Genomic DNA, 23,573 nt, shown 5'->3' with positions numbered 1-23,573 from the left:
TTCCTTAAAAATTGAAACCCTAATCAACCATGCATCTACTAGACCATACAATTAATATAAATATCTGAATTCTTTTATTTAGTTAATATCCATAAACATATTGAAGTATATTCGCAATAAAAGGAAATGAAACAAAATTTATATGTGTTAAAACCAACTCTTAAGATATGCTATCCTTCTTACAAAACCCAGAAAAATATACCTTCACAATTCAGCCTTATTTATTTAACACAATGGGACTAAAAACCTTTAACATCCAAGCAATACAATTCTAAACTGTGCTCTTTCAACAATTGGATAATATATATATATTCTGCTATTTAACTGCAATTTATCCTAATACAGAATTAACTTACAATATCAGAACTTGCACAGATGATTTACCTAGCAAATCAGATACAGATTTAAAAGTATAATCTGCTCTTTAAATCTATTAACTGTAAAGGCTATGCATATGACTTATCTTACAAAACCCAGAAAACTGTATCTTTAAACTGCAGTGACTTTAAAATATCACAGGTAATTAGCAGCCCTTTTCTTATACTCTATATATATATATATATATATATATATATATATATATATATATATATACGTTACCAAAATGAGATCCAATTTCAAGATTTTTCACACCTCATATAAAATAAGTGTAATTACAATGGAATAGGAGAGTATGGCCCACTTTGTTTTTATAGTTTGACTGTGTCCCACGCAAAACAGTTTCAGTCAGTTACAAAACTTTGCAGCCAGTGTCCCTCTTCTTCCTTCTGCATCCACTATATAGTTTAATCATTGGTGTGAAATATGGGTGGCCCTTCGAAACCTTGTCCCTCTATTGGATAACTGGATATCCCATTTCCAACAGCCAAAAATCTTTCTGGCTGTAGTTCTCTCGTGGCAACACCGGGTGGCAGCATACAGTACAACATAGCAACACAATACAGCGTTTCTGGACTTTTTTTTTTAAACAACTTAATTATTTTCATAAAGTGGTTATTTAATCAGATTACACTCTCTGCATTAAATATATATAACCCCAATTACAGATGGTTAATATTAGGTTATTTTTTCTGATTATTCTGATACCAAATATGTTATATTATTAACATTTTATTATATTAAGGTAATTTAATACTGCTAGTTATTAGCTTAAAATGCATTATAATTTTATCAGTATTCTGGCATTTCTTTGCAAATAACAGCTTATTTTTATATCTCCAGATTGGTAGTATTTAAAACTCCTGATATTCTGCATTCACCCAGATATAGTATGTGACATTTCTGTGTGTTTCTTCCTGAATACATAAATCCTGTTTATGTAGATCTGAAATAAAAATAAATGTTAATGATCACTTCTCTTCAGGTCCATAAACATCTATTCATGTTCTTAAACACACAGAGGCTAAGATATTCATGCTTTCAAAATATACACATATATACATATATATATATATATATATATATATACATATATATATATATATATACATATATATATATACACACACACATCTCATGTCCATTAAAACATATACAGTTGTTTTGAAATCATAATGTAAGCCATTTGTCTTCACTGTGTTATTCTAACCCCCGACACAAAGTCTGTGTTTTCTCTGTGTTATCTTAATCACCACATCTGGTATTTCCCAGGGTTAGTACTCGCACAGCATGAGCCACTCAAATAAATCTGTGCTAATTACCCGTCCCTTTTGAAAAATGCCTGTATTTTTCACATCTCCTCAGACGGATCGGCATCTTCCTTGGAGGAAACCAATATATGGGAATGTATCCTGCTCTAAGTATCAGCATGTTGTCATTTAACATTTGTTCCCAGGCAATCATGCAGAGGGTTAAAGAAACGGTGTTATATTTCAGTGTCTTGCTAAATTATACAATTGCATAATTTAGCATATTGAGTGTGTGAGATCTCCCAGAAACAAACCTTTGTCTACAGACCATGTGCACATCCACAGATTTATTAAATAAAGATAAATATACTTCTATATATTATTTAATAATATTTCAAATACCTTGACACTTCTCACGGGTTATATCATATTTACCCAATGCTGAGGATATCTGCAGATATATATACCAATGTAGCTTTTGTGGGAGCAATTTTCCTGCAGTTGCGTAAATGTGATAATAAGTTTATCTATAAAATCAGCCACTCTGTACAATCCCTTGTTTGCCCATTTCCCTATTTTGGTTATGTATGTCTTTTGGTAAAATGTACCTTATCTGCCTTATCCATGTATTGGAAGGTATCAAATGCGCCAGCTTAGAAGTTAACTTCCACGTCGTCAACATGTCTGCAGTGGTGGATAGCCTACAGGTCTTCTGGATAATTCCGCCTCCCCGGTCCCAAAGAAAGTCCTCAGGATTGTCCCTATCCCCTAAGTCTGCCTCAATCTTTGTCCAAAGGGTCCTCTCTATTTGTTTGTTTAATAGTGTGGTTTGATAGTAGTCTTTGAGGTTTGGTATCCCCACTCCTCCCAGTTGTCTGTGTTGGGTTAGTATATGTGAGGCAATCCTAGCTGTTCTATCTCCTCTTAGAAAAGAGACAAGTTCTGACTGTATTCTCTTTAAATCTGGGAAGGATATTTTAATAGGTAAAGCTCTAAAAAAATATAGTATTCTCGGTAGGACGTTCATTTTTATTGCTGAAAGTCATCCATACCAAGAGAAAGTTCCCTTCTTCCTCTTTAAGATGTATTTTCTGATGGAATTGTATAGTGGGGTATAGTTCAACCTGTAGAGTTTTTTGTATGAGTCAGATAACTGAATCCCCAAAGTATGTAAGGGACCGTTTCGTCCATGTTATATCAAAATTAATTTCTATTATTTTTTTTAGTGTGTGGGGAAATATAGAGAGGAAGAGCTTCACACTTATCAAGATTAATTTTGTATCCTGAAATCACTGAGAATTCCTGTAGCGTCTGGTATAGATTAGTCAACGAGTACAGTGGATCTGTCAGAGTCAGGAGGATGTCGTCAGCAAATAATTTGTTTATATTCCAAGTCTTTTATCTTGATCCCTCTGTCTATGGTATTTCGTATACATGCCGCTAGAGGTTCTATGCACAAGGCAAACAAAAGTGGGGACAGAGGGCACCCCTGTCTAGTTCCATTTTTAATATCTATAAGTTTAGATTGGAAACCAGCCGTGCTTATTGTTGCCGAAGGACATGAGTAGATACTCTTTAATTGCCTGGATAAATGCTCCCTTAAATCCAATCGCCTCCATTACCTCAAACATGTAGGTCCATTCTATTCTGTCGAACGCCTTCTCCGCATCCAATGATAAAAGAAGAGAAGGCGTTTACGTCTGTTTTAAGTATTCTCTCAGGTCTATAGTCCTTCTAATATTATCTGGGGCTTCTCTGTCCTGTATAAACCCGACTTGGTCCGGATGTATAAGATATGGAAGTATTCTCGTGTGTCTATTGGCCAGCATCTTAGTCAGGATTTTTATGTCTTGGTTAATCAGTCATATTGGTCTGTAACTCTGGCAGTGTAAAGGATTCTTTCCCGGTTTAGGGATAACTATAATCTTGGCCCTTAGTATGTCTGACGGAATGGTTTCTCCTTTCAAGACATCATTACAGAATTTCTGAAGATGTGGCAACAGAATAGCTTTAAACATTTTATAATATTCACTGGGATAGCCGTCTGGGCCCGCCGCCTTTTCTGATTTTAGATCTTTAATAACCTCTCTTATCTCTTGTGGCGTAACCTCAGCATATAAGATATCATTATCTTCAGTCTTAATATTAGGGAGGTTGGCTCTCTGTAAAAATTGCGTCCTGAGTTGTTTTGTCTGGGCTGTATTCTGTACCTTGTTACCGTCATATAAGATTTCATAATATGTGGCAAAGATATTGGCTATATCTTGTGCATTGGATGTTAGGGTACCATCTTGCTTTTGTAATTTAGGTATGGAGTGTGACTTTGTTCTTTCCCCCAGTCTAATTGCTAAGTATCTATCAGGTTTATTGGAAAACAAGAAATAATTTGCGTTTAGTCTTTGGATGGCTCTCATTGCATTGTTATTCAGAATTTTTGTTAGGTTTCGTTTCGTTTGGAGCATTCTGAAAGTGATGTCAGAGTGTGATTGTTTGTGCCTTTCTTCTAAAATGCGTATGTCTGAGTGAAGTTAGTGAATTGTTTTATTAGATATTTTCTTCTACATGATACGACGAGTCCACGGATTTCATCCTTACTTTTGGGATATTAACCTCCTGCTAACAGGAAGTGGCAAAGAGCACCACAGCAGAGCTGTATATATAGCTCCTCCCTTCCCTCCACCCCCAGTCATTCTCTTTGCCTGTGTTAGTAATAGGAAGAGGTAAAGTGAGGTGTTAGTTTTAGATTCTTCAATCAAGAAGTTTATTTTAAATGGTACCGGTGTGTACTATTTTCCTCAGGGAGATATGGAATGAAGAAGATTTCTGCCCTGAGGTTGATGATCTTAGCAGATGTAACTAAGATCCATTTTGGTTCCCACAGAGCTTCTGAAGGGTAGTGCAAGAGAAATCTTCAGTGTGGAGACCGGTGTCATGCTACAAGCAGCATTGAGGTATGTTCAGTCTTTATTTATGAGGAGACATGTTATATCAGAACTGGCTGACATTTTTCCCTGTAAGGGAAAGGGGTAAGCAGTAGACCTGGATGGCATAGGGTGTTACTGACATTACTAGTTAACCATATTGATTACGATGAATATGTATTCAAGAGGGGCTTGACACTGGGGAAGGCATCTCTGACACTTTCTATGTTTATGTATGGCATACAGTGTGTGCGATAACATCAGGGGACCACATGGCTTATCAGTACCGCTTACCATGCGGTTAAGGAGACATTTTGTTATGGCATAACATTATGTGGGGTTAACACATTAGGAAAGACCACATGGCTTATTGAAACCGCCTCCCATGCGGTTATGGAGAGAGATCATGCGACGCCCACGGTTGGCGGGGCCTAATTCACGCGCTCAGACGCTCAGTTTCTCCTCACTAGAAGACAGCAGGCTCTAGCTCCGGTGGGGCCTAAAGTTGAGATTCAGTCACCTTGTTGTTGAATCCATTTTCTGTACCCAGGGGGGCAGGTAGGCGCCGCAGCAGAGCTGTGGCGAGGTGCAGGGGCTGTTATCGTTGTTTAAAGTTTATTTTCTAGATAAAAAAGACTTTTTACAGGGTGATTTAGTTTTTTGCTCAACTAGTGCAATAATTTCTCCTGTTAAGTGTAGTCAGTCCACGGGTCATCCATTACTTATGGGATTATATCTCCTCCCTAACAGGAAGTGCAAGAGGATCACCCAAGCAGAGCTGCTACATAGCTCCTCCCCTCTACGTCATACCCAGTCATTCTCTTGCACCTAACCAATAGAAAGGATTACAGCTCATTCTACTAGAGCTGTGGCTTCCACTTGGGCCTTTAAGATTGAGGCCTCTGTTGAACAGATTTGCAAGGCTGCAACTTGGTCTTCACTTCACACTTTTTCAAAATTTTACAAATTTGACACTTTTGCTTCTTCGGAGGCTGTTTTTGGGAGAAAGGTTCTACAGGCAGTGGTTCCTTCCGTGTAAAGATCCTGCCTGTCCCTCCCGTCATCCTTGTACTTTTAGCTTTGGTATTGGTATCCCATAAGTAATGGATGACCCGTGGACTGACTACACTTAACAGGAGAAAATATAATTTATGCTTACCTGATAAATTCATTTCTCCTGTAGTGTAGTCAGTCCACGGCCCGCCCTGTTTTTTACGGCAGGTCTAAATTTTCAATTAAACTCCAGTCACCACTGCACCCTATAGTTTTCTCCTTTCTCGTTTGGTTTCGGTCGAATGACTGGGTATGACGTAGAGGGGAGGAGCTATGTAGCAGCTCTGCTTGGGTGATCCTCTTGCACTTCCTGTTAGGGAGGAGATATAATCCCATAAGTAATGGATGACCCGTGGACTGACTACACTACAGGAGAAATGAATTTATCAGGTAAGCATAAATTATATTTTTTGGCAAAATTGAACTGTTTAGCATAAGATTTAAGTGCTAAAGATCTTTTTTTTTTTTTTTACAGAAAAATTGTTGCGCTTTTATTATTTAAAGGCGCAGTATTATTTTTTTTAAAATTTTTTCTTGATACCACAATTAAGGTTAAAAGACGTCCATTGTGGCTAATGCTAATCTGTTTACCATGTCTGAAAGTGAAGAAAATACTTGTTCTATGTGTTTAGAGGCCAGTGTGGAACCCCCCCTTACTTTGTGTACCTCTTGTACTGAAAGAGCCTTACAATGATAAATTATAAATAATAAAGAAAGTGTGCCTAAGGATGATTCACAGTCTGAAGAGAATCAGGATATGCCATCTAATTCTCCACAAGTGTCACAACCTTTAACACCCACACAAGCGACGCCAAGTACCTAAAGTGCGTCTAATTATTTTACTCTGCAGGATATGGCAGCAGTTATGTCAACTACCCTTACAGAGGTATTATCTAAGTTACCAGTGTTACAGGGTAAACGTAGTAGGACAGGAATTAATGTGAATACTGAGTCCTCTGATGCTTTGTTGGCTATTTCCGATGTACCCTCACAGGGCTCTGAGTTGGGGGTCAGGGAATTGTTGTCTGAGGTAGAACTTTCAGACCCAGGAAGTATGTTACATCAGACAGATTCGGACGTCATGTCCTTTAAATTTAAGCTTGAACACCTCAGCCTGTTACTTCAGGAGGTTTTAGCGACTCTGGATGATTGTGACCCTATTGTAATACCACCAGAGAAATTGTGTAAAATGGACAAATATCTTCTTACACTGATGTTTTTTGTGTGTAAAATGGACAAATATATACTTACACTGATGTTTTTCTGGTTCCTAAAAATAATTCGGAAATTATTAAAGGATTACTTTCTGTTATAATTTTTAAGCTAAACAACTAACATATTAAAGTTAATAAACATTAATTAAAACCTACTGACCTATATTTTCTCCAAAACTAAGTTTCATAACGTTCTAAAAGTTATATCTTTTATTCGCCGATGATGTCACGTTATCCTGCCCACTATTTTCAGCACTGCATGTTCAAAATACTTAAACCAATAACTTTGTGTTTAAAGCGCCATTTTGAAACCTAGGTATTGTAAACGGATTGGTACAGCGCAAAGGATACCCACGGAGTGGGTTTGGAAAACAATTAAATTTGCAGACAAGATTTCTGATATACGGTAGAGATATGTTAATGAAATGCTATTGATAAAAAAGTGTATTTGGGGTAGTTAGTTAGTAACAGACATAGAAAATATTTACTTACAGTGGCCCTTTAAGAAGGAATGGGACAGACCGGGTATACCGTTCTCTCCTCCCCCTAATTTTTAAGAAAATGTTTCCCATATTAGACACCATTCGGGACTCTTGGCAGACTGTCCCTAAGGTGGAGGGAGCTATATCTACCCTGGCTAAGCGTACAACTATTCCTATTGAGGACAGTTGTGCTTTCAAAGACCCTATGGATAAGAAGTTAGAGGGTCTTCTAAATAAATTATTTGTTCATCAGGATTTCCTTTTACAACCAACAGCTTGCATTGTTCCGGTTACTACTGCAGCAGCTTTTTGGTTTGATGCTCTAGAAGAGTCATAGTAACATAGTAGATAAGGTTGAAAAAAGACTGAAGTCCATCGAGTTCAACCTATACAAATCTAAAATACTTACAAAAAGCTCCAGTTAAGCTTAAATAACCCCATTAAAATGTGACCCATTTAATACTAGCAATCATATCCATGAATTTTGTTTATATACAGAAATTTATCCAGACTATTTTTAAATGTATCTATGGTATTGGCATTCACTACCTCCTTTGGTAATGAGTTCCACAATTTTATTGCTCTTACAGTGAAAAAACGTTTCCGTTGCAGGAGATTAAATCTCCTTTCCTCCAACCTTAAATTATGACCTCTTGTCAGAACCAATTTTCTTGGAATAAAAAGAGCTTCTGCCATCTCTGTATATGGGCCTTGAATATATTTATATAAAGTAATCATGTCACCTCTCAAGCGCCTTTTTTCTAAAGAGAACAGACCCAGTTTGGCTAGCCTCTCCTCATAGGTTAATTTCTCCAATCCCCTTATTAGCTTTGTGGCCCTTCTCTGAACCTTTTCTAGTTCTGCAATATCTTTTTTAGCAATCGGTCCCCAGAACTGCACTCCAAACTCAAGGTGAGGTCTTACCAGGGCTTTATATAATGACAGAATTATGCTTTCCTCCCTTGAATCAATGCCTCTTTTAATACATGCTAGTATCTTATTAGCCTTTGAAGCCGCTGCCCTGCATTGTGAGTCTCTGAAGGTTGAGACCCCTTTAGAGGACATTTTGGATAGTATTAAGGCTCTCAAGCTAGCTAATTCTTTTATTACAGATGCCGCCTTTCAAATAGCTAAATTGGCGGCAAAAAATGCAGGATTTGCCATTTTAGCGCGTAGAGCGTTATGGTTAAAATCATGGTCTTCTGATGTGTCATCTAAATCTAAGCTCTTGGCTATTACTTTCAAGGGTGTGACCCTATTCGGGCCTGAGTTGAAGGAAATAATTTCTGACATTACTGGAGGTAAAGGTCACGCCCAACCTCAGGATAAGTCTGTTAAGATGAGGGGTAAACAAAATAATTTTTGTTCCTTTCGAAATTTTAAAGGAGTACCCTCTGCTTCCTCTTCCTCCTCAAAGCAGGGAATTTTGCTCAGGCCAAGTCCGTCTGGAGACCAAACCAGGCCTGGAACAAGGGTAAACAACCCAAGAAGCCCGGTGCTACTACCAAGACAGCATGAAGGGGTGGCCCCTGATCCAGGTCCGGATCTAGTAGGGGGCAGACTTTCTCTCTTTGCCCAGGTTTGGGCAAGAGATGTTCAGGACCCCTGGGCACTGGAAAACGTGACCCACAGGTATCAACTGGAATTCAAAAGTTTTCTCCCAAGAGGGAGATTTCTTCTTTCACGATTTGTCTGTAGACCATATAAAAAGAGAGGCGTTCTTACGTTCTGTAAAAGACCTCTCTACTATGGGAGTAATTCGTCCCGTTCCAAGACTAGAACAGGGGCAGGGGTTTTACTCAAATCTTTTCATGGTTCCCAAAAAAGAGGGAACGTTCAGACCCATTTTAGATCTCAAGAGTCTAAACAAGTCATCTTCAAGATGGAGACTATTCGAACAATTTTACCAATGATCCAGGAGGGTCAATATATGACTACTGTGGACTTGAAGGATGCATACCTTCATATTCCTATTCACAAGGATCATCATCAGTACCTAAGGTTTGCCTTCCTAGACAAACATTTTCAGTTCGTGGCTCTTCCATTCGGGTTGGCCACAGCACCCAGGATCTTCACGAAGGTTCTAGGGTCCCTTCTGGCGGTTCTCAGGCCGCGGGGCATAGCAGTGGCGCCTTATCTGGACGATATCTTGTTTCAGGCGTCGACTTATCATTTAACAAAGTCTCATACAGACACAGTGTTGTCCTTTCTGAGAACTCGGATGGAAGGTGAATCTAGAAAAAAGTTCACTAATTCCACAGACAAAGGTTCCCTTCTTGGGAACTCTGATAGATTCTATAGCCATGAAGATTTTTTTGACGGAGGTCCGAAAGTCAAAGATTCTAAATACATGCCAAGCCCTTCAGTCCAATCCTCGGCCATCAGTGGCTCAGTGCATGGAGGTAATTGGATTGATGGTGGCGACAATGGACATCATTCTGTTTGCTCGGTTTCATCTCAGACCACTGCAACTGTGCATGCTCAAACAGTGGAATGGGGATTATGCAAATTTATCTCCCCAGATAAATCTGGACCAGGAGACCAGAGACTCTCTTCTTTGGGGGTTGTCGCCGGATCATCTGTCCCAAGGGACGAGTTTCTGCAGACCCTCATGGGTGATAGTGTCAACGAACGTCAGTCTACTAGGCTGGGGTGCAGTCTGGAATTCCCTGAAGGCTCAGGGTGTATTGACTCAGGTGGAGTCTCTACTTCCAATTAATATTCTGGAATTGAGAGCAATATTCAATGCGCTTCAGGCATGTCCTCAGTTGGCTTCGGCCAAATTCATCAGATTCCAGTCGGACAACATCACGACTGTGGCTTACATCAATCTTCAGGGAGGAACGAGGAGTTCCTTAGCGATGACAAAAGTATCCAAGATAATTTGATGGGCCTACTCTTGTTCTCGGTCAGCAATCTACATCCCAGGAGTGGACAACTGGGAAGCGGACTTTTTAAGCCGACAGGCATTTCATCCGGGGGAGTGGGAACTCCATCCGGAGGTCTTTGCCTCACTGGTTCTCCGATGGGGCAGACCGGAATTGGATCTTATGGCGTCTCAACAGAATGTCAAGCTCCCAAGATAGGGATGCAGGTCGAGGGATCCTCAGGCCGAACTGATAGATGCCTTGGCAGTGCCTTGGTCGTTCAACCTAGCTTATGTGTTTCCACCGTTTCCTCTCCTTCCCTGGGTGATTGCTCGGATCAAGCAGGAGAGAGTTTCAGTAATTCTAATCGCGCCTGCGTGGCCACGCAGGACTTGGTATGCAGATCTAGTGGACATGTCCTCTCTGCCTCCGTGAAAACTTCCATTGAGACAGGACCTTCTCATTCAAGGTCCTTTCCAACATCCAAATCTAATTTCTCTGCAGCTGACTGCTTGGACATTGAACGCTTGATTTTATCTAAGCGGGGGTTCTCTGATTCGGTCATTGATACTCTGATTCAGGCATGTAAACCTGTTACTAGAAAGATTTACCATAAGATATGGCGTATATATCTTTATTGGTGCGAATCCAAGGGCTACTCATGGAGTAGAGTTAGGATTCCCAGGATTCTGTCTTTTCTCCAAGAAGGATTGGAAAAAGGGTTGTCAGCAAGTTCCTTAAAGGGACATATCTCTGCTTTGTCGATTTTACTTCACAAACGTTTGGCAGATGTTCCAGACGTTCAGTCTTTTTGTCAGGCTTTGACCAGGATTAAGCCTGTGTTTAGACCAATTGCTCCACCCTGGAGTTTGAATTTAGTTCTGAATGTTCTTCAAGGGGTTCCGTTTGAACCCATGCATTCCATAGATATTAAGTTGTTATCTTGGAAAGTTTTTTGGTTGCCATTTCTTCTGCTCATAGAGTTTCTGAGCTTTCAGCGTTACATTGTGACTCGCCTTATCTTATCTTTCATTCTGATAAGGTGGTTTTACGTACCAAACCTGGTTTTCTTCCTAAGGTTGTTTCTAATAAGAATATTAATCAAGAAATTGTTGTTCCTTCATTAGGTCCTAACCCTTCTTCTAAGAAGGAGCGTATGTTGCATAACTTGGACGTGGTCCAGGCCCTGAAGTTTTACTTGCAGGCGACTAAGGATTTCCGTCAATCATCTTCATTATTCATTATTTTTTCCGGAAAGCGTAGGGGTCAGAAAGCTACGGCTACCTCTTTCTTTTTGGCTGAAGAGTATCATCCGTCTGGCGTATGAGACTGCTGGACAGCAGCCTCCTGAAAGAATTACGGCTCATTCTACTAGGTCTGTGGCTTCCTCATGTGCATTTAAAAACAATGCTTCTGTTGAACGGATTTGCATGGCTGCAACTTGGTCGTCTCTTCATACTTTTTTCCAAATTTTCCAAATTTGATACTTTTGCTTCTTCTGAGGCTGGTTTTGGGAGAAAGGTTCTTCAAGCAGTGGTGCCTTCTGTTTAGGTTCCTGTCTTGTCCCTCCCTTTCATCCGTGTCCTGCAGCTTTGGTATTGTATCCCACAAGTAAGGATGAAATCCGTGGACTCGTCATATCTTGTAGAAGAAAAGGAAATTTATGCTTACCTGATAAATTTATTTCTTCTACGATATGACATGTCCACGGCCCGCCCTGTCATTTTTAAGACAGGTTTAGATTACATTATATTTTTATAAACTTCAGTCACCTCTGCACCTTTTGGCTTTTCCTTTCCCTTCCTAACTTCGGTTGATTGACTGGAGGTGGAGGGAAGGGAGGAGCTATATATACAGCTCTGCTGTGGTGCTCTTTGCCACTTCCCGTTAGCAGGAGGATAAATCCCCCACAAGTAAGGATGAAATCCGTGGACTCGTCATATCGTAGAAGAAATAAATTTATCAGGTAAGCATAAATTTCCTTTTTATGTTATACTGGCAGAAGTCAGATCTACCTATTTGAGAGCTGATGAGATATTTGACTCTATGCTGGTGACTTTTTATAAAATCATCTCTGTAGTGACGAGATCATTTGTTAAAATGTTTTAAAATAAGAGAGAGCATTTTGTTTATTTTGCTCGGATTCCCATTTGGGTACAAAGTGCTGCTATAGAGAATTTTTTTATTTTTTTACTAATTGTTATACAAATCTGCAAACAAACTGTATTTAAAAAAATCTGGATGAAAGGGCTTGTACAAGGCTTCTTAAACATATCCTTTCCATTGTAACAAAGATGGACATCTGTATATTTGACCTCAAATTGTAATAAACCATGTGGTAAATATAAACATTGTGTAAAATATATTGCTTTATTTGTTTTGTTTTGGAGTTTTTTTTTATAATTTTTACTTTCTTTTATGTAGATTGAGAAGGAAGTCACCGAAGCCATGATGAAGTCACTAAAATACTGTGATGTAGAAAATGTGTCATCGAGACAACCTTTATGTCAATACAGAGCAGCCACAATACATCACAGACTGGCTTCTATGTACCACAGCTGCTTGAGGAACCAGGTACTAAAGTAGATAATCAACTGCTCTCGTCTAATGGCAATAAAGAGTCTCCAAACGTTACTATGCACAATTGCACCTTAAAAAAATGATTAACCTTAAAAGGACATGCAACCCAAATTTTTTTCTTTCATGATTTAGGTAGAACATACAATTTTAAACAACTTTCTAGTTTACTTCTATTATCTAATCTGTTTCATTCTCTTGGTATCATTTGTTGAAGGAGCAGCAATGCACTACTGGTTTCTAACTGAACACATGGATGAGCCAATCACAATCCATATATATATATGCAGCCACCAATCAACAGCTAGAACCTAGCAAATGATAACAAGAGAAGGAAGCAAATTAAATAATAGAAGTAAATTGGAAAGTTGTTTAAAATTGTATTCTCTATCTGAATCATGAAAGAACATTTTTGGGTTTCATATCCCTTTTAATTTTAAATTCCCTTTAACAATCCTTTAAAATGTTTGTACAGATACATAGAAAACATAATAAATCAGCTGTAATGTTCCATGACTTCTGGGAACTGAAGCTTATATCCTCCATTGTCACTTGATTCCAAATGGATGGAATTCTTATTATGCTTTTTAGACTCCACTTAAAGGGACATAATACTCATATGCTAAATCACTTGAAACTGATGCAGTATAACTGTATAAAGCTGACAGGATAATATCACCTGAGCATCTCTATGTAAAAAAGGAAGATATTTTACCTCACAATCTCCTCAGCTCAGCAGAGTGAGTTCTGTGTAAAAAGTTATACTCAGCTGCTCCCAGCTGCAGGTAAACAAATTTAAAAAAATGAAGAAATGAACAGCAGCCAATCAGCATCAGCAGTGCTGAGGTCGTGAACTCTTACTGTGATCTCATGAGATTTGACTTAACTCTCATGAGATTTCATAGTAAGCTTCCTTTACCTGATTGGTGAAATAATATGAGAGTGCACGATGCTAGTCCCTTCAGATGTCCCAGGACAAACACACTAAAATGCTGCTTAGAAATCCTTTACAATGGGAGGTGGCTACTGAGGAACTTTTGAGGTAAAATATCTTTCTTTTTTACATAGAGATGTTCAGGTGATATTTTCTAATAAGCTTTTTACAGCTGTGCTGCATCACTTTCAAGTGTTTAAACATTTGGGTATTATGGCCCTTTAATCTTACAAATAAAGACTCATTTATAAAGATGTGCAGGTTTTAATGCATTGTGGTAGTTGTAACTATTCCATTATTCCTTTACTGGAGGTAATAATGAGGATATTTTTTTCATTTCCTGAAGGAATAGTCAAGTTCTGCAACCTCTAACCTACACTTTAGGATGGAAGATACAATAAAATGATGACATTTTGTACTCAAATTAAAACAAAAACATCTCTTAATTGCCATCAACAGACAGACATTCAAATATACAAATTATATATGATGGTAAAGAGATCTGTTAAAGGGACAGTCAACACCAAAATTGTTGTTATTTAAAAAGATAGATCATGCCTTTACTACCCATTCTCAGGCTTTGCATAACCAACATTGCTATATTAATATACTTTATAACATTTAAACCTCTAGATTTCTGCTTGTTTCTAAGCCACTACAGACAGCCTCTTATCACATGCTTTTTAATGATATTTTCACAACAGGAGACTGCTAGTTCATGTGGGCCATATAGATAACATTGTGCTCACGCCCGTGAGTTGTGGATGACACTGCACCAATTGGCTAAAATGCAAGTTAATGGATTATAAATACATATCCGTGTGATCAGGGGGCTATCAAAAGATGTTTAGATACAAGGTAATCACAGAGGTTAAAAGTGTATTAATATAACAGTGTTGGTTATGCAAAACTGGGGAATGTGTAATAAAGGGATTATCTATATTTTCAAACAATTCAAATTTTGGAGTTGACTGTCCCTTTAAATTTTCTCTCAAGTTTTCAGTAGCAATACAAAACCACCCACGTTATCAGAAGATATGGGCTTCTTGTTATCCTTGTTTATAAAGGAGCATAAACCTATTGAAATGCAGTCTTTTAAAGGTAGAGTGCTCTGACCAATTGGCAGAATATAATCATTTAATAAAATATTTGGAGATGGAACCACTATCTTAAAAAAAAAAAAGTAGCTAGAAAAATATGAATACAAATCCAACATCTGTGGCCCTCAATGAGAATGAGCGCACCAGCAACTAGAGCCAAGATGCACTCTTGAGTAGATGGGTTAAATGTGAATTATACAGGCATAGCATTGAATGTGACCACAATGAAAGGAAGGGTCCTGCCCTTGTGTGCCCAGCAGAAAAAAAAAGACTCCGTAACAGATGAACGTGGAGGTCCAAGAGGATGTAGCAAATATACTAAACCATGGGAGGACAATGAGATTTGAAATGCAGTAGACAAATGCAATCTTAAAAGAAAGGAACAGCATAGGCTGGTGGTCAATAGCGCTGCAGATGCTAAACACCAGAATACAGATAAAGGATTCCGATAACATGCAGCTAAGGAGGAGAGTTATCTATTACTAATAAAAATATAGTCTCTACCTTTTCTTTCATGTAATTGGCAAGAGTCCATGAGCTAGTGACATGGGATATACAATCCTACCAGGAGGGGCAAAGTTTCCCAAACCTCAAAATGCCTATAAATACACCCCTCACCACACCCACAATTCAGTTTTACAAACTTTGCCTCCTATGGAGGTGGTGAAGTAAGTTTGTGCTAAGATTTCTACGTTGATATGCGATTCTCAGCATTGTTGAAGCCCGATTCCTCTCAGACTACAGTGAATGTCAGAGGGACGTGAAGGGAGTATCACTTATTTGAATACAATGATTTCCCTAACGGGGGTCTATTTCATAGGTTCTCTGTTATCGGTCGTAGAGATTCATCTCCTACCTCCCTTTTCAGATCGACGATATACTCTCAATTTACCATTACCTCTACTAATAACTGTTTTAGTACTGGTTTGGCTATTTGCTATATGTGGATGGGTGTCTTTTGGTAAGTATGTTTTCATTACTTAAGACACTCTCAGCTATGGTTTGGCACTTTATGCATTTATATAAAGTTCTAAATATATGTATTGTACTTATATTTGCCATGAGTCAGGTTTTCATGTATTTCCTTCAGCAGACTGTCCGTTTCATATTCGGGGAATATAAACATTTTAAGAAATGTATTTCTTACCTGCGGTTTAGTCTTTTTTTCAATTGACTACTTCTTGTAATTGCGGGTATTAGGCCAGCGGGTGCGTCAAATGCTAAACTTTATTGCGTCATTCTTGGCGCGAAAATATTTTTGGCGCGAAAAAGTAAGTTTATGACGCAACTTCATAATTTCCGGAGTCATACGTGACTCCAAGACCTTTCACACGGTGGCGTCATTAGTGACGCAAGTGTGTCATTTCTCCTGTTAAGTGTAGTCAGTCCACGGGTCATCATTACTTCTGGGATATTAACTCCTCCCCAACAGGAAGTGCAAGAGGATCACCCAAGCAGAGCTGCTATATAGCTCCTCCCCTCTACGTCACACCCAGTCATTCTCTTGCACCCAACTAATAGATAGGATGTGTGAGAGGACTGTGGTGATTATACTTAGTTTTTATATCTTCAATCAAAAGTTTGTTATTTTAAAACAGCACCGGAGTGTGTTGTTCCTTCTCAGGTAGAATTTGAAGAAGAATCTACCTGAGTTTTTGGATGATTTTAGCCGGCGTAGCTAAGATTCATTTTGCTGTTCTCGGCCATTCTGAGGAGTGAGGTAAACTTCAGATCAGGGGACAGCGGGCAGGTTCACCTGCAAAGAGGTATGTTGCAGTATATTATTTTCTGAGGAATGGAATTGACTGAGAAAATACTGCCAATACCGATATAATGTAAGTTCAGCCTTAAATGCAGTAGTAGCAACTGGTATCAGGCTGTTATGTATATATGTTTACACTTCAGTATTCTGGGGAATGGCACTTCACTGGGATAATACTATATGCATATAACTTTTAGCCTAACTTGCAGTGGGAACGTCTAGCAACAGGCTGTTTAATGACATTTCATGTTATTTGATTTTAAACGTTTTGCTGGCATGTTAAATCGTTTAATTATCTGAGGTACTGGGTGAAAAATTGTTTTGGGCACTGTTTTTCCACTTGGCTGTCGTTTATTTTATTTTAAGACAGTTTACTGAACTTCCCTCACTGCTGTGTGTGAGGGGGAGGGGCCTATTTTGGCGCTTTTGCTACGCATCAGAAATTCAGTCACAAGTCTGTTTCTCTCCCTGCATGATCCGGATCGTCTCTACAGAGCTCAAGGGTCTTCAAAAATTATTTTGAGGGAGGTAATCACTCACAGCAGACCTGTGAGATTGTGCTTTGACTGTGATAAAAAACGTTTATATTTTGTACATTTTTTTCTGCTATTAAGGGTTAGTTATCCATTGCTAATGGGGGCAATCATTTGCTAAATTTATGCCTTTACCAGGAAAAATTTGGTTTTTATAATTTCTCCGGTTCATTGTTATTCAACTGTCATAGTTTTTTTCTGTGCTTCTTAAAGGCACAGTGCGTATTTCATATTACTTGTAAATTGAGTTGAAAAGTATTTCCAAGCTTGCTAGTTTAATTGCTAGTTTGTTAAACATGTCTGACTCAGAGGAATATCTCTGTGCTATATGTGCAAAAGCCAAGGTGGAGCCCAATAGAAATTTATATACTAATTGCATTGATGCTACTTTAAATAAAAGTCAATCTGTACAAATTGAACATCATTCACCAAACAACGAGGGGGAAGTTATGCCGACTAACTTGCCTCACGTGTCAGTACCTGCATCTCCCGCTCGGGAGGTGCGTGATATTGTAACGCCGAGTACTTCAGGGCGGCCATTACAAATCACACTACAGGACATGGCTAATGTTATGACTGAAGTTTTGTCTAAATTACCAGAACTTAGAGGTAAGCGAGATCACTCTGGGGTGAGAACAGAGTGCGCTGATAATATTAGGGCCATGTCAGATACTGCGTCACAATTTGCAGAACATGAGGACGGAGAGCTTCAATCTGCAGGTGACGGATCTGATCCAAATAGAGTGGATTCAGACATTTCAAATTTTAAGTTTAAACTAGAAAACCTCCGTGTACTGCTAGGGGAGGTATTAGCGGCTCTGAACGATTGTAACACCGTTGCAATCCCAGAGAAATTATGTAGGCTGGATAGATACTATGCAGTACCAGCGAGTACTGACGTATTTCCTATACCTAAGAGGCTTACAGAGATAATTACTAAGGAGTGGGATAGGCCCGGTGTACCCTTTCCCCCCCTCCTGTATTTAGAAAAATGTTTCCAATAGACGCCACCACACGGGACTTATGGCAGATGGTCCCTAAGGTGGAGGGAGCGGTTTCTACTCTGGCTAAGCGTACCACTATCCCGGTGGAGGATAGCTGTGCCTTTTCAGATCCAATGGATAAAAAATTAGAGGTTTACCTTAAGAAAATGTTTGTTCAACAAGGTTTTATATTGCAACCCCTTGCATGTATTGCGTCTGTCACGGCTGCGGCCGCATTTTGGTCCGAGTCTCTGGAAGAGACTCTTGACTCAATAACCATAGACGAGATTTCAAATAAGCTTAAAACCCTTAAGCTGGCTAATTCATTTATTTCAGATGCCGTAGTACATTTAACTAAACTTACGGCTAAGAATTCCGTATTCGCCATCAGGCACGTAGAGCACTGTGGCTAAAATCCTGGTCAGCTGATGTTACTTCTAAATCTAAATTACTTAACATACCTTTCAAAGGGCAGACCTTATTCGGGCCCGGTTTGAAAGAAATTATCGCTGACATTACAGGAGGTAAAGGCCATGCCCTGCCTCAAGACAGAGCCAAACCTAGGGCTAGACAGTCTAATTTTCGTGCCTTTCGTAACTTCAAGGCAGGAGCAGCATCAACTTCCTCTGCACCAAAACAGGAAGGAGCTGTTGCTCGCTACAGACAAGGCTGGAAACCTAACCAGTCCTGGAACAAGGGCAAGCAGGCCAGAAAACCTGCTGCTGCCCCTAAGACAGCATGAATTGAGGGCCCCCGATCCGGGAACGGATCTAGTGGGGGGCAGACTTTCTCTCTTCGCCCAGGCTTGGGCAAGAGATGTCCAGGATCCCTGGGCGTTAGAGATCATATCTCAGGGATATCTTCTGGACTTCAAAATCTCTCCCCCAAAAGGGAGATTTCATCTTTCAAGGTTGTCAACAAACCAAATAAAGAAAGAGGCGTTTCTACGCTGTGTACAAGATCTTTTGCTAATGGGAGTGATCCACCCGGTTCCGCGGTCGGAGCACGGACAGGGGTTTTACTCAAATCTGTTTGTGGTTCCCAAGAAAGAAGGAACCTTCAGACCAATCTTGGATTTAAAGATCTTAAACAAATTCCTAAGAGTTCCATCGTTCAAAATGGAAACTATTCGGACAATCTTACCCATGATCCAAAAGGGTCAGTACATGACCACAGTGGATTTAAAGGACGCTTACCTTCACATACCGATTCACAAAGATCATTACCGGTATCTAAGGTTTGCCTTCCTAGACAGGCATTACCAGTTTGTAGCTCTTCCATTCGGATTGGCTACGGCTCCAAGAATCTTCACAAAGGTTCTGGGCGCTCTTCTGGCGGTACTAAGACCACGAGGAATTTCGGTGGCTCCGTACCTAGACGACATTCTGATACAAGCGTCAAGCTTTCAAACTGCCAAGTCTCATACAGAGTTAGTACTTGCATTTCTAAGGTCGCATGGGTGGAAGGTGAACGAAGAGAAAAGTTCTCTCTTTCTCCAACATAGGTGTGTCCGGTCCACGGCGTCATCCTTACTTGTGGGATATTCTCTTCCCCAACAGGAAATGGCAAAGAGCCCAGCAAAGCTGGTCACATGATCCCTCCTAGGCTCCGCCTACCCCAGTCATTCTCTTTGCCGTTGCACAGGCAACATCTCCACGGAGATGGCTAAGAGTTTTTTGGTGTTTAAATGTAGTTTTTATTCTTCAATCAAGAGTTTGTTATTTTAAAATAGTGCTGGTATGTACTATTTACTCTGAAACAGAAAAGAGATGAAGATTTCTGTTTGTAAGAGGAAAATGATTTTAGCAACCGTTACTAAAATCGATGGCTGTTTCCACACAGGACTGTTGAGATGAATTAACTTCAGTTGGGGGAAACAGTGGGCAGACTTTTGCTGCTTGAGGTATGACACATTTCTAACAAGACTTGGTAATGCTGGAAGCTGTCATTTTCCCTATGGGAACCGGTAAGCCATTTTCTTAGTTTAGTATAAGAATAAAGGGCTTCACAAGGGCTTTAAAGACTGGTAGACATTTTTCTGGGCTAAAACGATTACTTTATAAGTATATTTAGTGGATTATAACTATAAATAGTTCTTTTAATCTTGGGGATGTGTTAAAAAAACGGCAGGCACTGTATTGGACACCTTTTTTCACTGGGGGCCTTTTCTAGTCATAGGCAGAGCCTCATTTTCGCGCCATTAATGCGCAGTTGTTTTTGGAAAGCAAGGCATGCAGATGCATGTGTGAGGAGCTAAGAACCACTGAAAAAGCTTATTGAAGGCGTCATTTGGTATCGTTATTCCCCTCTGGGCTTGGTTGGGTCTCAGCAAAGCAGATACCAGGGACTGTATAGGGGTTAAATGTAAAAACGGCTCCGGTTCCGTTATTTTAAGAGTTAAAGCTTTCAAATTTGGTGTGCAATACTTTTAAGGCTTTAAGACACTGTGGTGAAATTTTGGTGAATTTTGAACAATTCCTTCATACTTTTTCACATATTCAGTAATATAGTGTGTTCAGTTTAAAATTTAAAGTGACAGTAACGGTTTTGTTTTAAAACGTTTTTTGTGCTTTGTTATCAAGTTTATGCCTGTTAACATGTCTGAACCATCAGATAGACGATGTTCTGTATGTTTGGAAGCCAAGGTTCCTCCCCATTTAAATATATGTGATGAATGTGACATAGTGTCCAAACAAAGTAGGGACAATGATGCCACTGATAATGATGTTGCCCAAAATGATTCCTCAAGCGAGGGGAGTAAGCATGGTACTGCATCATCCCCTTCTGTGTCTACACCAGTCTTGCCCACACAAGAGGCCCCTAGTACATCTAGTGCGCCAATCCTTCTTACTATGCAACAATTAACGGCTGTAATGGATAATTCTATTAAAAACATTTTGTCCAAAATGCCCACTTATCAGAGAAAGCGCGATTGCTCTGTTTTAGATACTGAAGAGCATGAGGACGCTGATGATAATGGTTCTGACATACCCTCACACCAATCTGAAGGGGCCAGGAGGGAGGTTTTGTCTGAGGGAGAAATTTCAGATTCAGGAAAAATTTCTCAACAAGCTGAACCTGATGTTATTACTTTTAAATTTAAATTAGAACATCTCCGCGCTCTGCTTAAGGAGGTGTTATCTACTCTGGATGATTGTGACAATTTGGTCATTCCAGAGAAATTATGTAAGATGGACAAGTTCCTAGAGGTCCCGGTGCCCCCGATGCTTTTCCTATACCCAAGCGGGTGGCGGACATTGTAAATAAGGAATGGGAAAGGCCCGGCATACCTTTTGTTCCTCCCCCTATATTTAAAAAATTATTTCCTATGGTCGACCCCAGAAAGGACTTATGGCAGACAGTCCCCAAGGTCGAGGGGGCGGTTTCTACTCTAAACAAACGCACTACTATCCCTATAGAAGATAGTTGTGCTTTCAAAGATCCTATGGATAAAAATTAGAGGGTTTGCTTAAAAAGATGTTTGTTCAGCAAGGTTACCTTCTACAACCAATTTCATGCATTGTTCCTGTCACTACAGCAGCGTGTTTCTGGTTCGAAGAACTAGAAAAGTCGCTCAATAAAGACTCTTCGTATGAGGAGGTTATGGACAGAGTTCAAGCACTTAAATTGGCTAACTCTTTTATCTTAGACGCCACTTTGCAATTAGCTAGATTAGCGGCGAAAAATTCAGGTTTTGCTATTGTGGCGCGCAGAGCGCTTTGGCTAAAGTCTTGGTCAGCGGATGTGTCCTCCAAGAACAAATTGCTTAACATCCCTTTCAAAGGTAAAACGCTGTTTGGCCCTGACTTGAAAGAGATTATTTCAGACATCACTGGGGGAAAGGGCCATGCCCTTCCTCAGGATAGGTCTTTTAAGGCTAAAAATAAGCCAAATTTTCGTCCCTTTCGCAGAAACGGACCAGCCTCAAATTCTACACCCTCTAAGCAAGAGGGTAATAGTTCTCAAAACAAACCAGCCTGGAGACCGATGCAAGGCTGGAACAAGGGTAAGCAGGCCAAGAAACCTGCCACTGCTACTAAAACAGCATGAAGTGTTGGCCCCCGATCCGGGACCGGATCTGGTGGGGGGCAGACTCTCTCTCTTTGCTCAGGCTTGGGCAAGAGATGTTCAGGATCCTTGGGCGCTAGAAATAGTTTCTCAAGGTTATCTCCTGGAATTCAAGGAACTACCCCCAAGGGGGAGGTTCCACAGGTCTCAATTGTCTTCAACCCAAATAAAAAGACAGGCATTCTTACATTGTGTAGAAGACCTGTTAAGAATGGGAGTGATTCATCCTGTTCCATTAGGAGAACAAGGGATGGGGTTTTACTCCAATCTGTTCATAGTTTCCATAAAAGAAGGAACATTCAGACCAATTTTAGATCTCAAGATTCTAAACAAATTTCTCAGGGTTCCATCGTTCAAGATGGAAACCATTCGAACAATTCTTCCTACCATCCAGGAAGGTCAATTCATGACCACGGTGGATTTAAAGGATGCGTATCTACATATTCCTATCCACAAGGAACATCATCGGTTCCTAAGGTTCGCCTTTCTGGACAAGCATTACCAGTTTGTGGCACTTCCATTCGGATTAGCCACTGCTCCAAGGATTTTCACAAAGGTACTAGGGTCCCTTCTAGCGGTGCTAAGACCAAGGGGCATTGCAGTAGTACCTTACTTGGACGACATACTGATTCAAGCGTCGTCTCTGTCAAAAGCAAAGGCTCACACGGACATTGTCCTAGCCTTTCTCAGATCTCACGGGTGGAAAGTGAACATAGAAAAAAGTTCTCTGTCCCCGTCAACAAGAGTTCCCTTCTTGGGAACAATAATAGACTCCTTAGAAATGAAGATTTTTCTGACAGAGGCCAGAAAGTCAAAACTTCTAAGCTCTTGTCAAGTACTTCATTCTGTTCTTCTTCCTTCCATAGCGCAGTGCATGGAAGTAATAGGTTTGATGGTTGCGGCAATGGACATAGTTCCTTTTGCACGAATTCATCTAAGACCATTACAACTGTGCATGCTCGGACAGTGGAATGGGGATTATACAGACTTGTCTCCGACGATCCAAGTAGATCAAAGAACCAGAGATTCACTCCGTTGGTGGCTGACCCTGGACAACCTGTCACAGGGAATGAGCTTCCGCAGACCAGAGTGGGTCATTGTCACGACCGACGCCAGTCTGGTGGGCTGGGGCGCGGTCTGGGAACCCCTGAAAGCTCAGGGTCTATGGTCTCGGGAAGAATCTCTTCTCCCGATAAACATTCTGGAACTGCGAGCGATATTCAATGCTCTCAAAGCTTGGCCTCAACTAGCAGAGGCCAAATTCATAAGGTTTCAATCAGACAACATGACGACTGTTGCATATATCAACCATCAGGGGGGAACAAGGAGTTCCCTGGCGATGGAGGAAGTGACCAAAATAATTCAATGGGCGGGGAATCACTCCTGCCACTTGTCTGCAATCCACATCCCAGGAGTGGAAAATTGGGAAGCGGATTTTCTGAGTCGTCAGA

General features: G+C 40.0%; 1 protein-coding gene across 1 annotated transcript in view; it reads left to right on the top strand.

Moving 5' to 3' along the window:
• EDRF1 (erythroid differentiation regulatory factor 1) overlaps nucleotides 1-23,573 on the top strand; it is a 287,034-nt gene that overhangs the window by 145,110 nt on the left and 118,351 nt on the right. The window contains exon 20 of the mRNA XM_053692524.1: nucleotides 12,590-12,739. Coding sequence (XP_053548499.1) covers nucleotides 12,590-12,739 — 150 coding nt within the window. The remainder of the gene's footprint in view (nucleotides 1-12,589; nucleotides 12,740-23,573) is intronic.

This window comes from Bombina bombina, chromosome 9 (assembly GCF_027579735.1).
Source record: "Bombina bombina isolate aBomBom1 chromosome 9, aBomBom1.pri, whole genome shotgun sequence".
In the NCBI taxonomy this organism is placed as follows: Eukaryota; Metazoa; Chordata; class Amphibia; order Anura; family Bombinatoridae; genus Bombina; species Bombina bombina.
The sequence above is the reverse complement of the archived record's forward strand: the minus strand, read 5'-3'. Positions and strand labels throughout refer to the sequence as shown.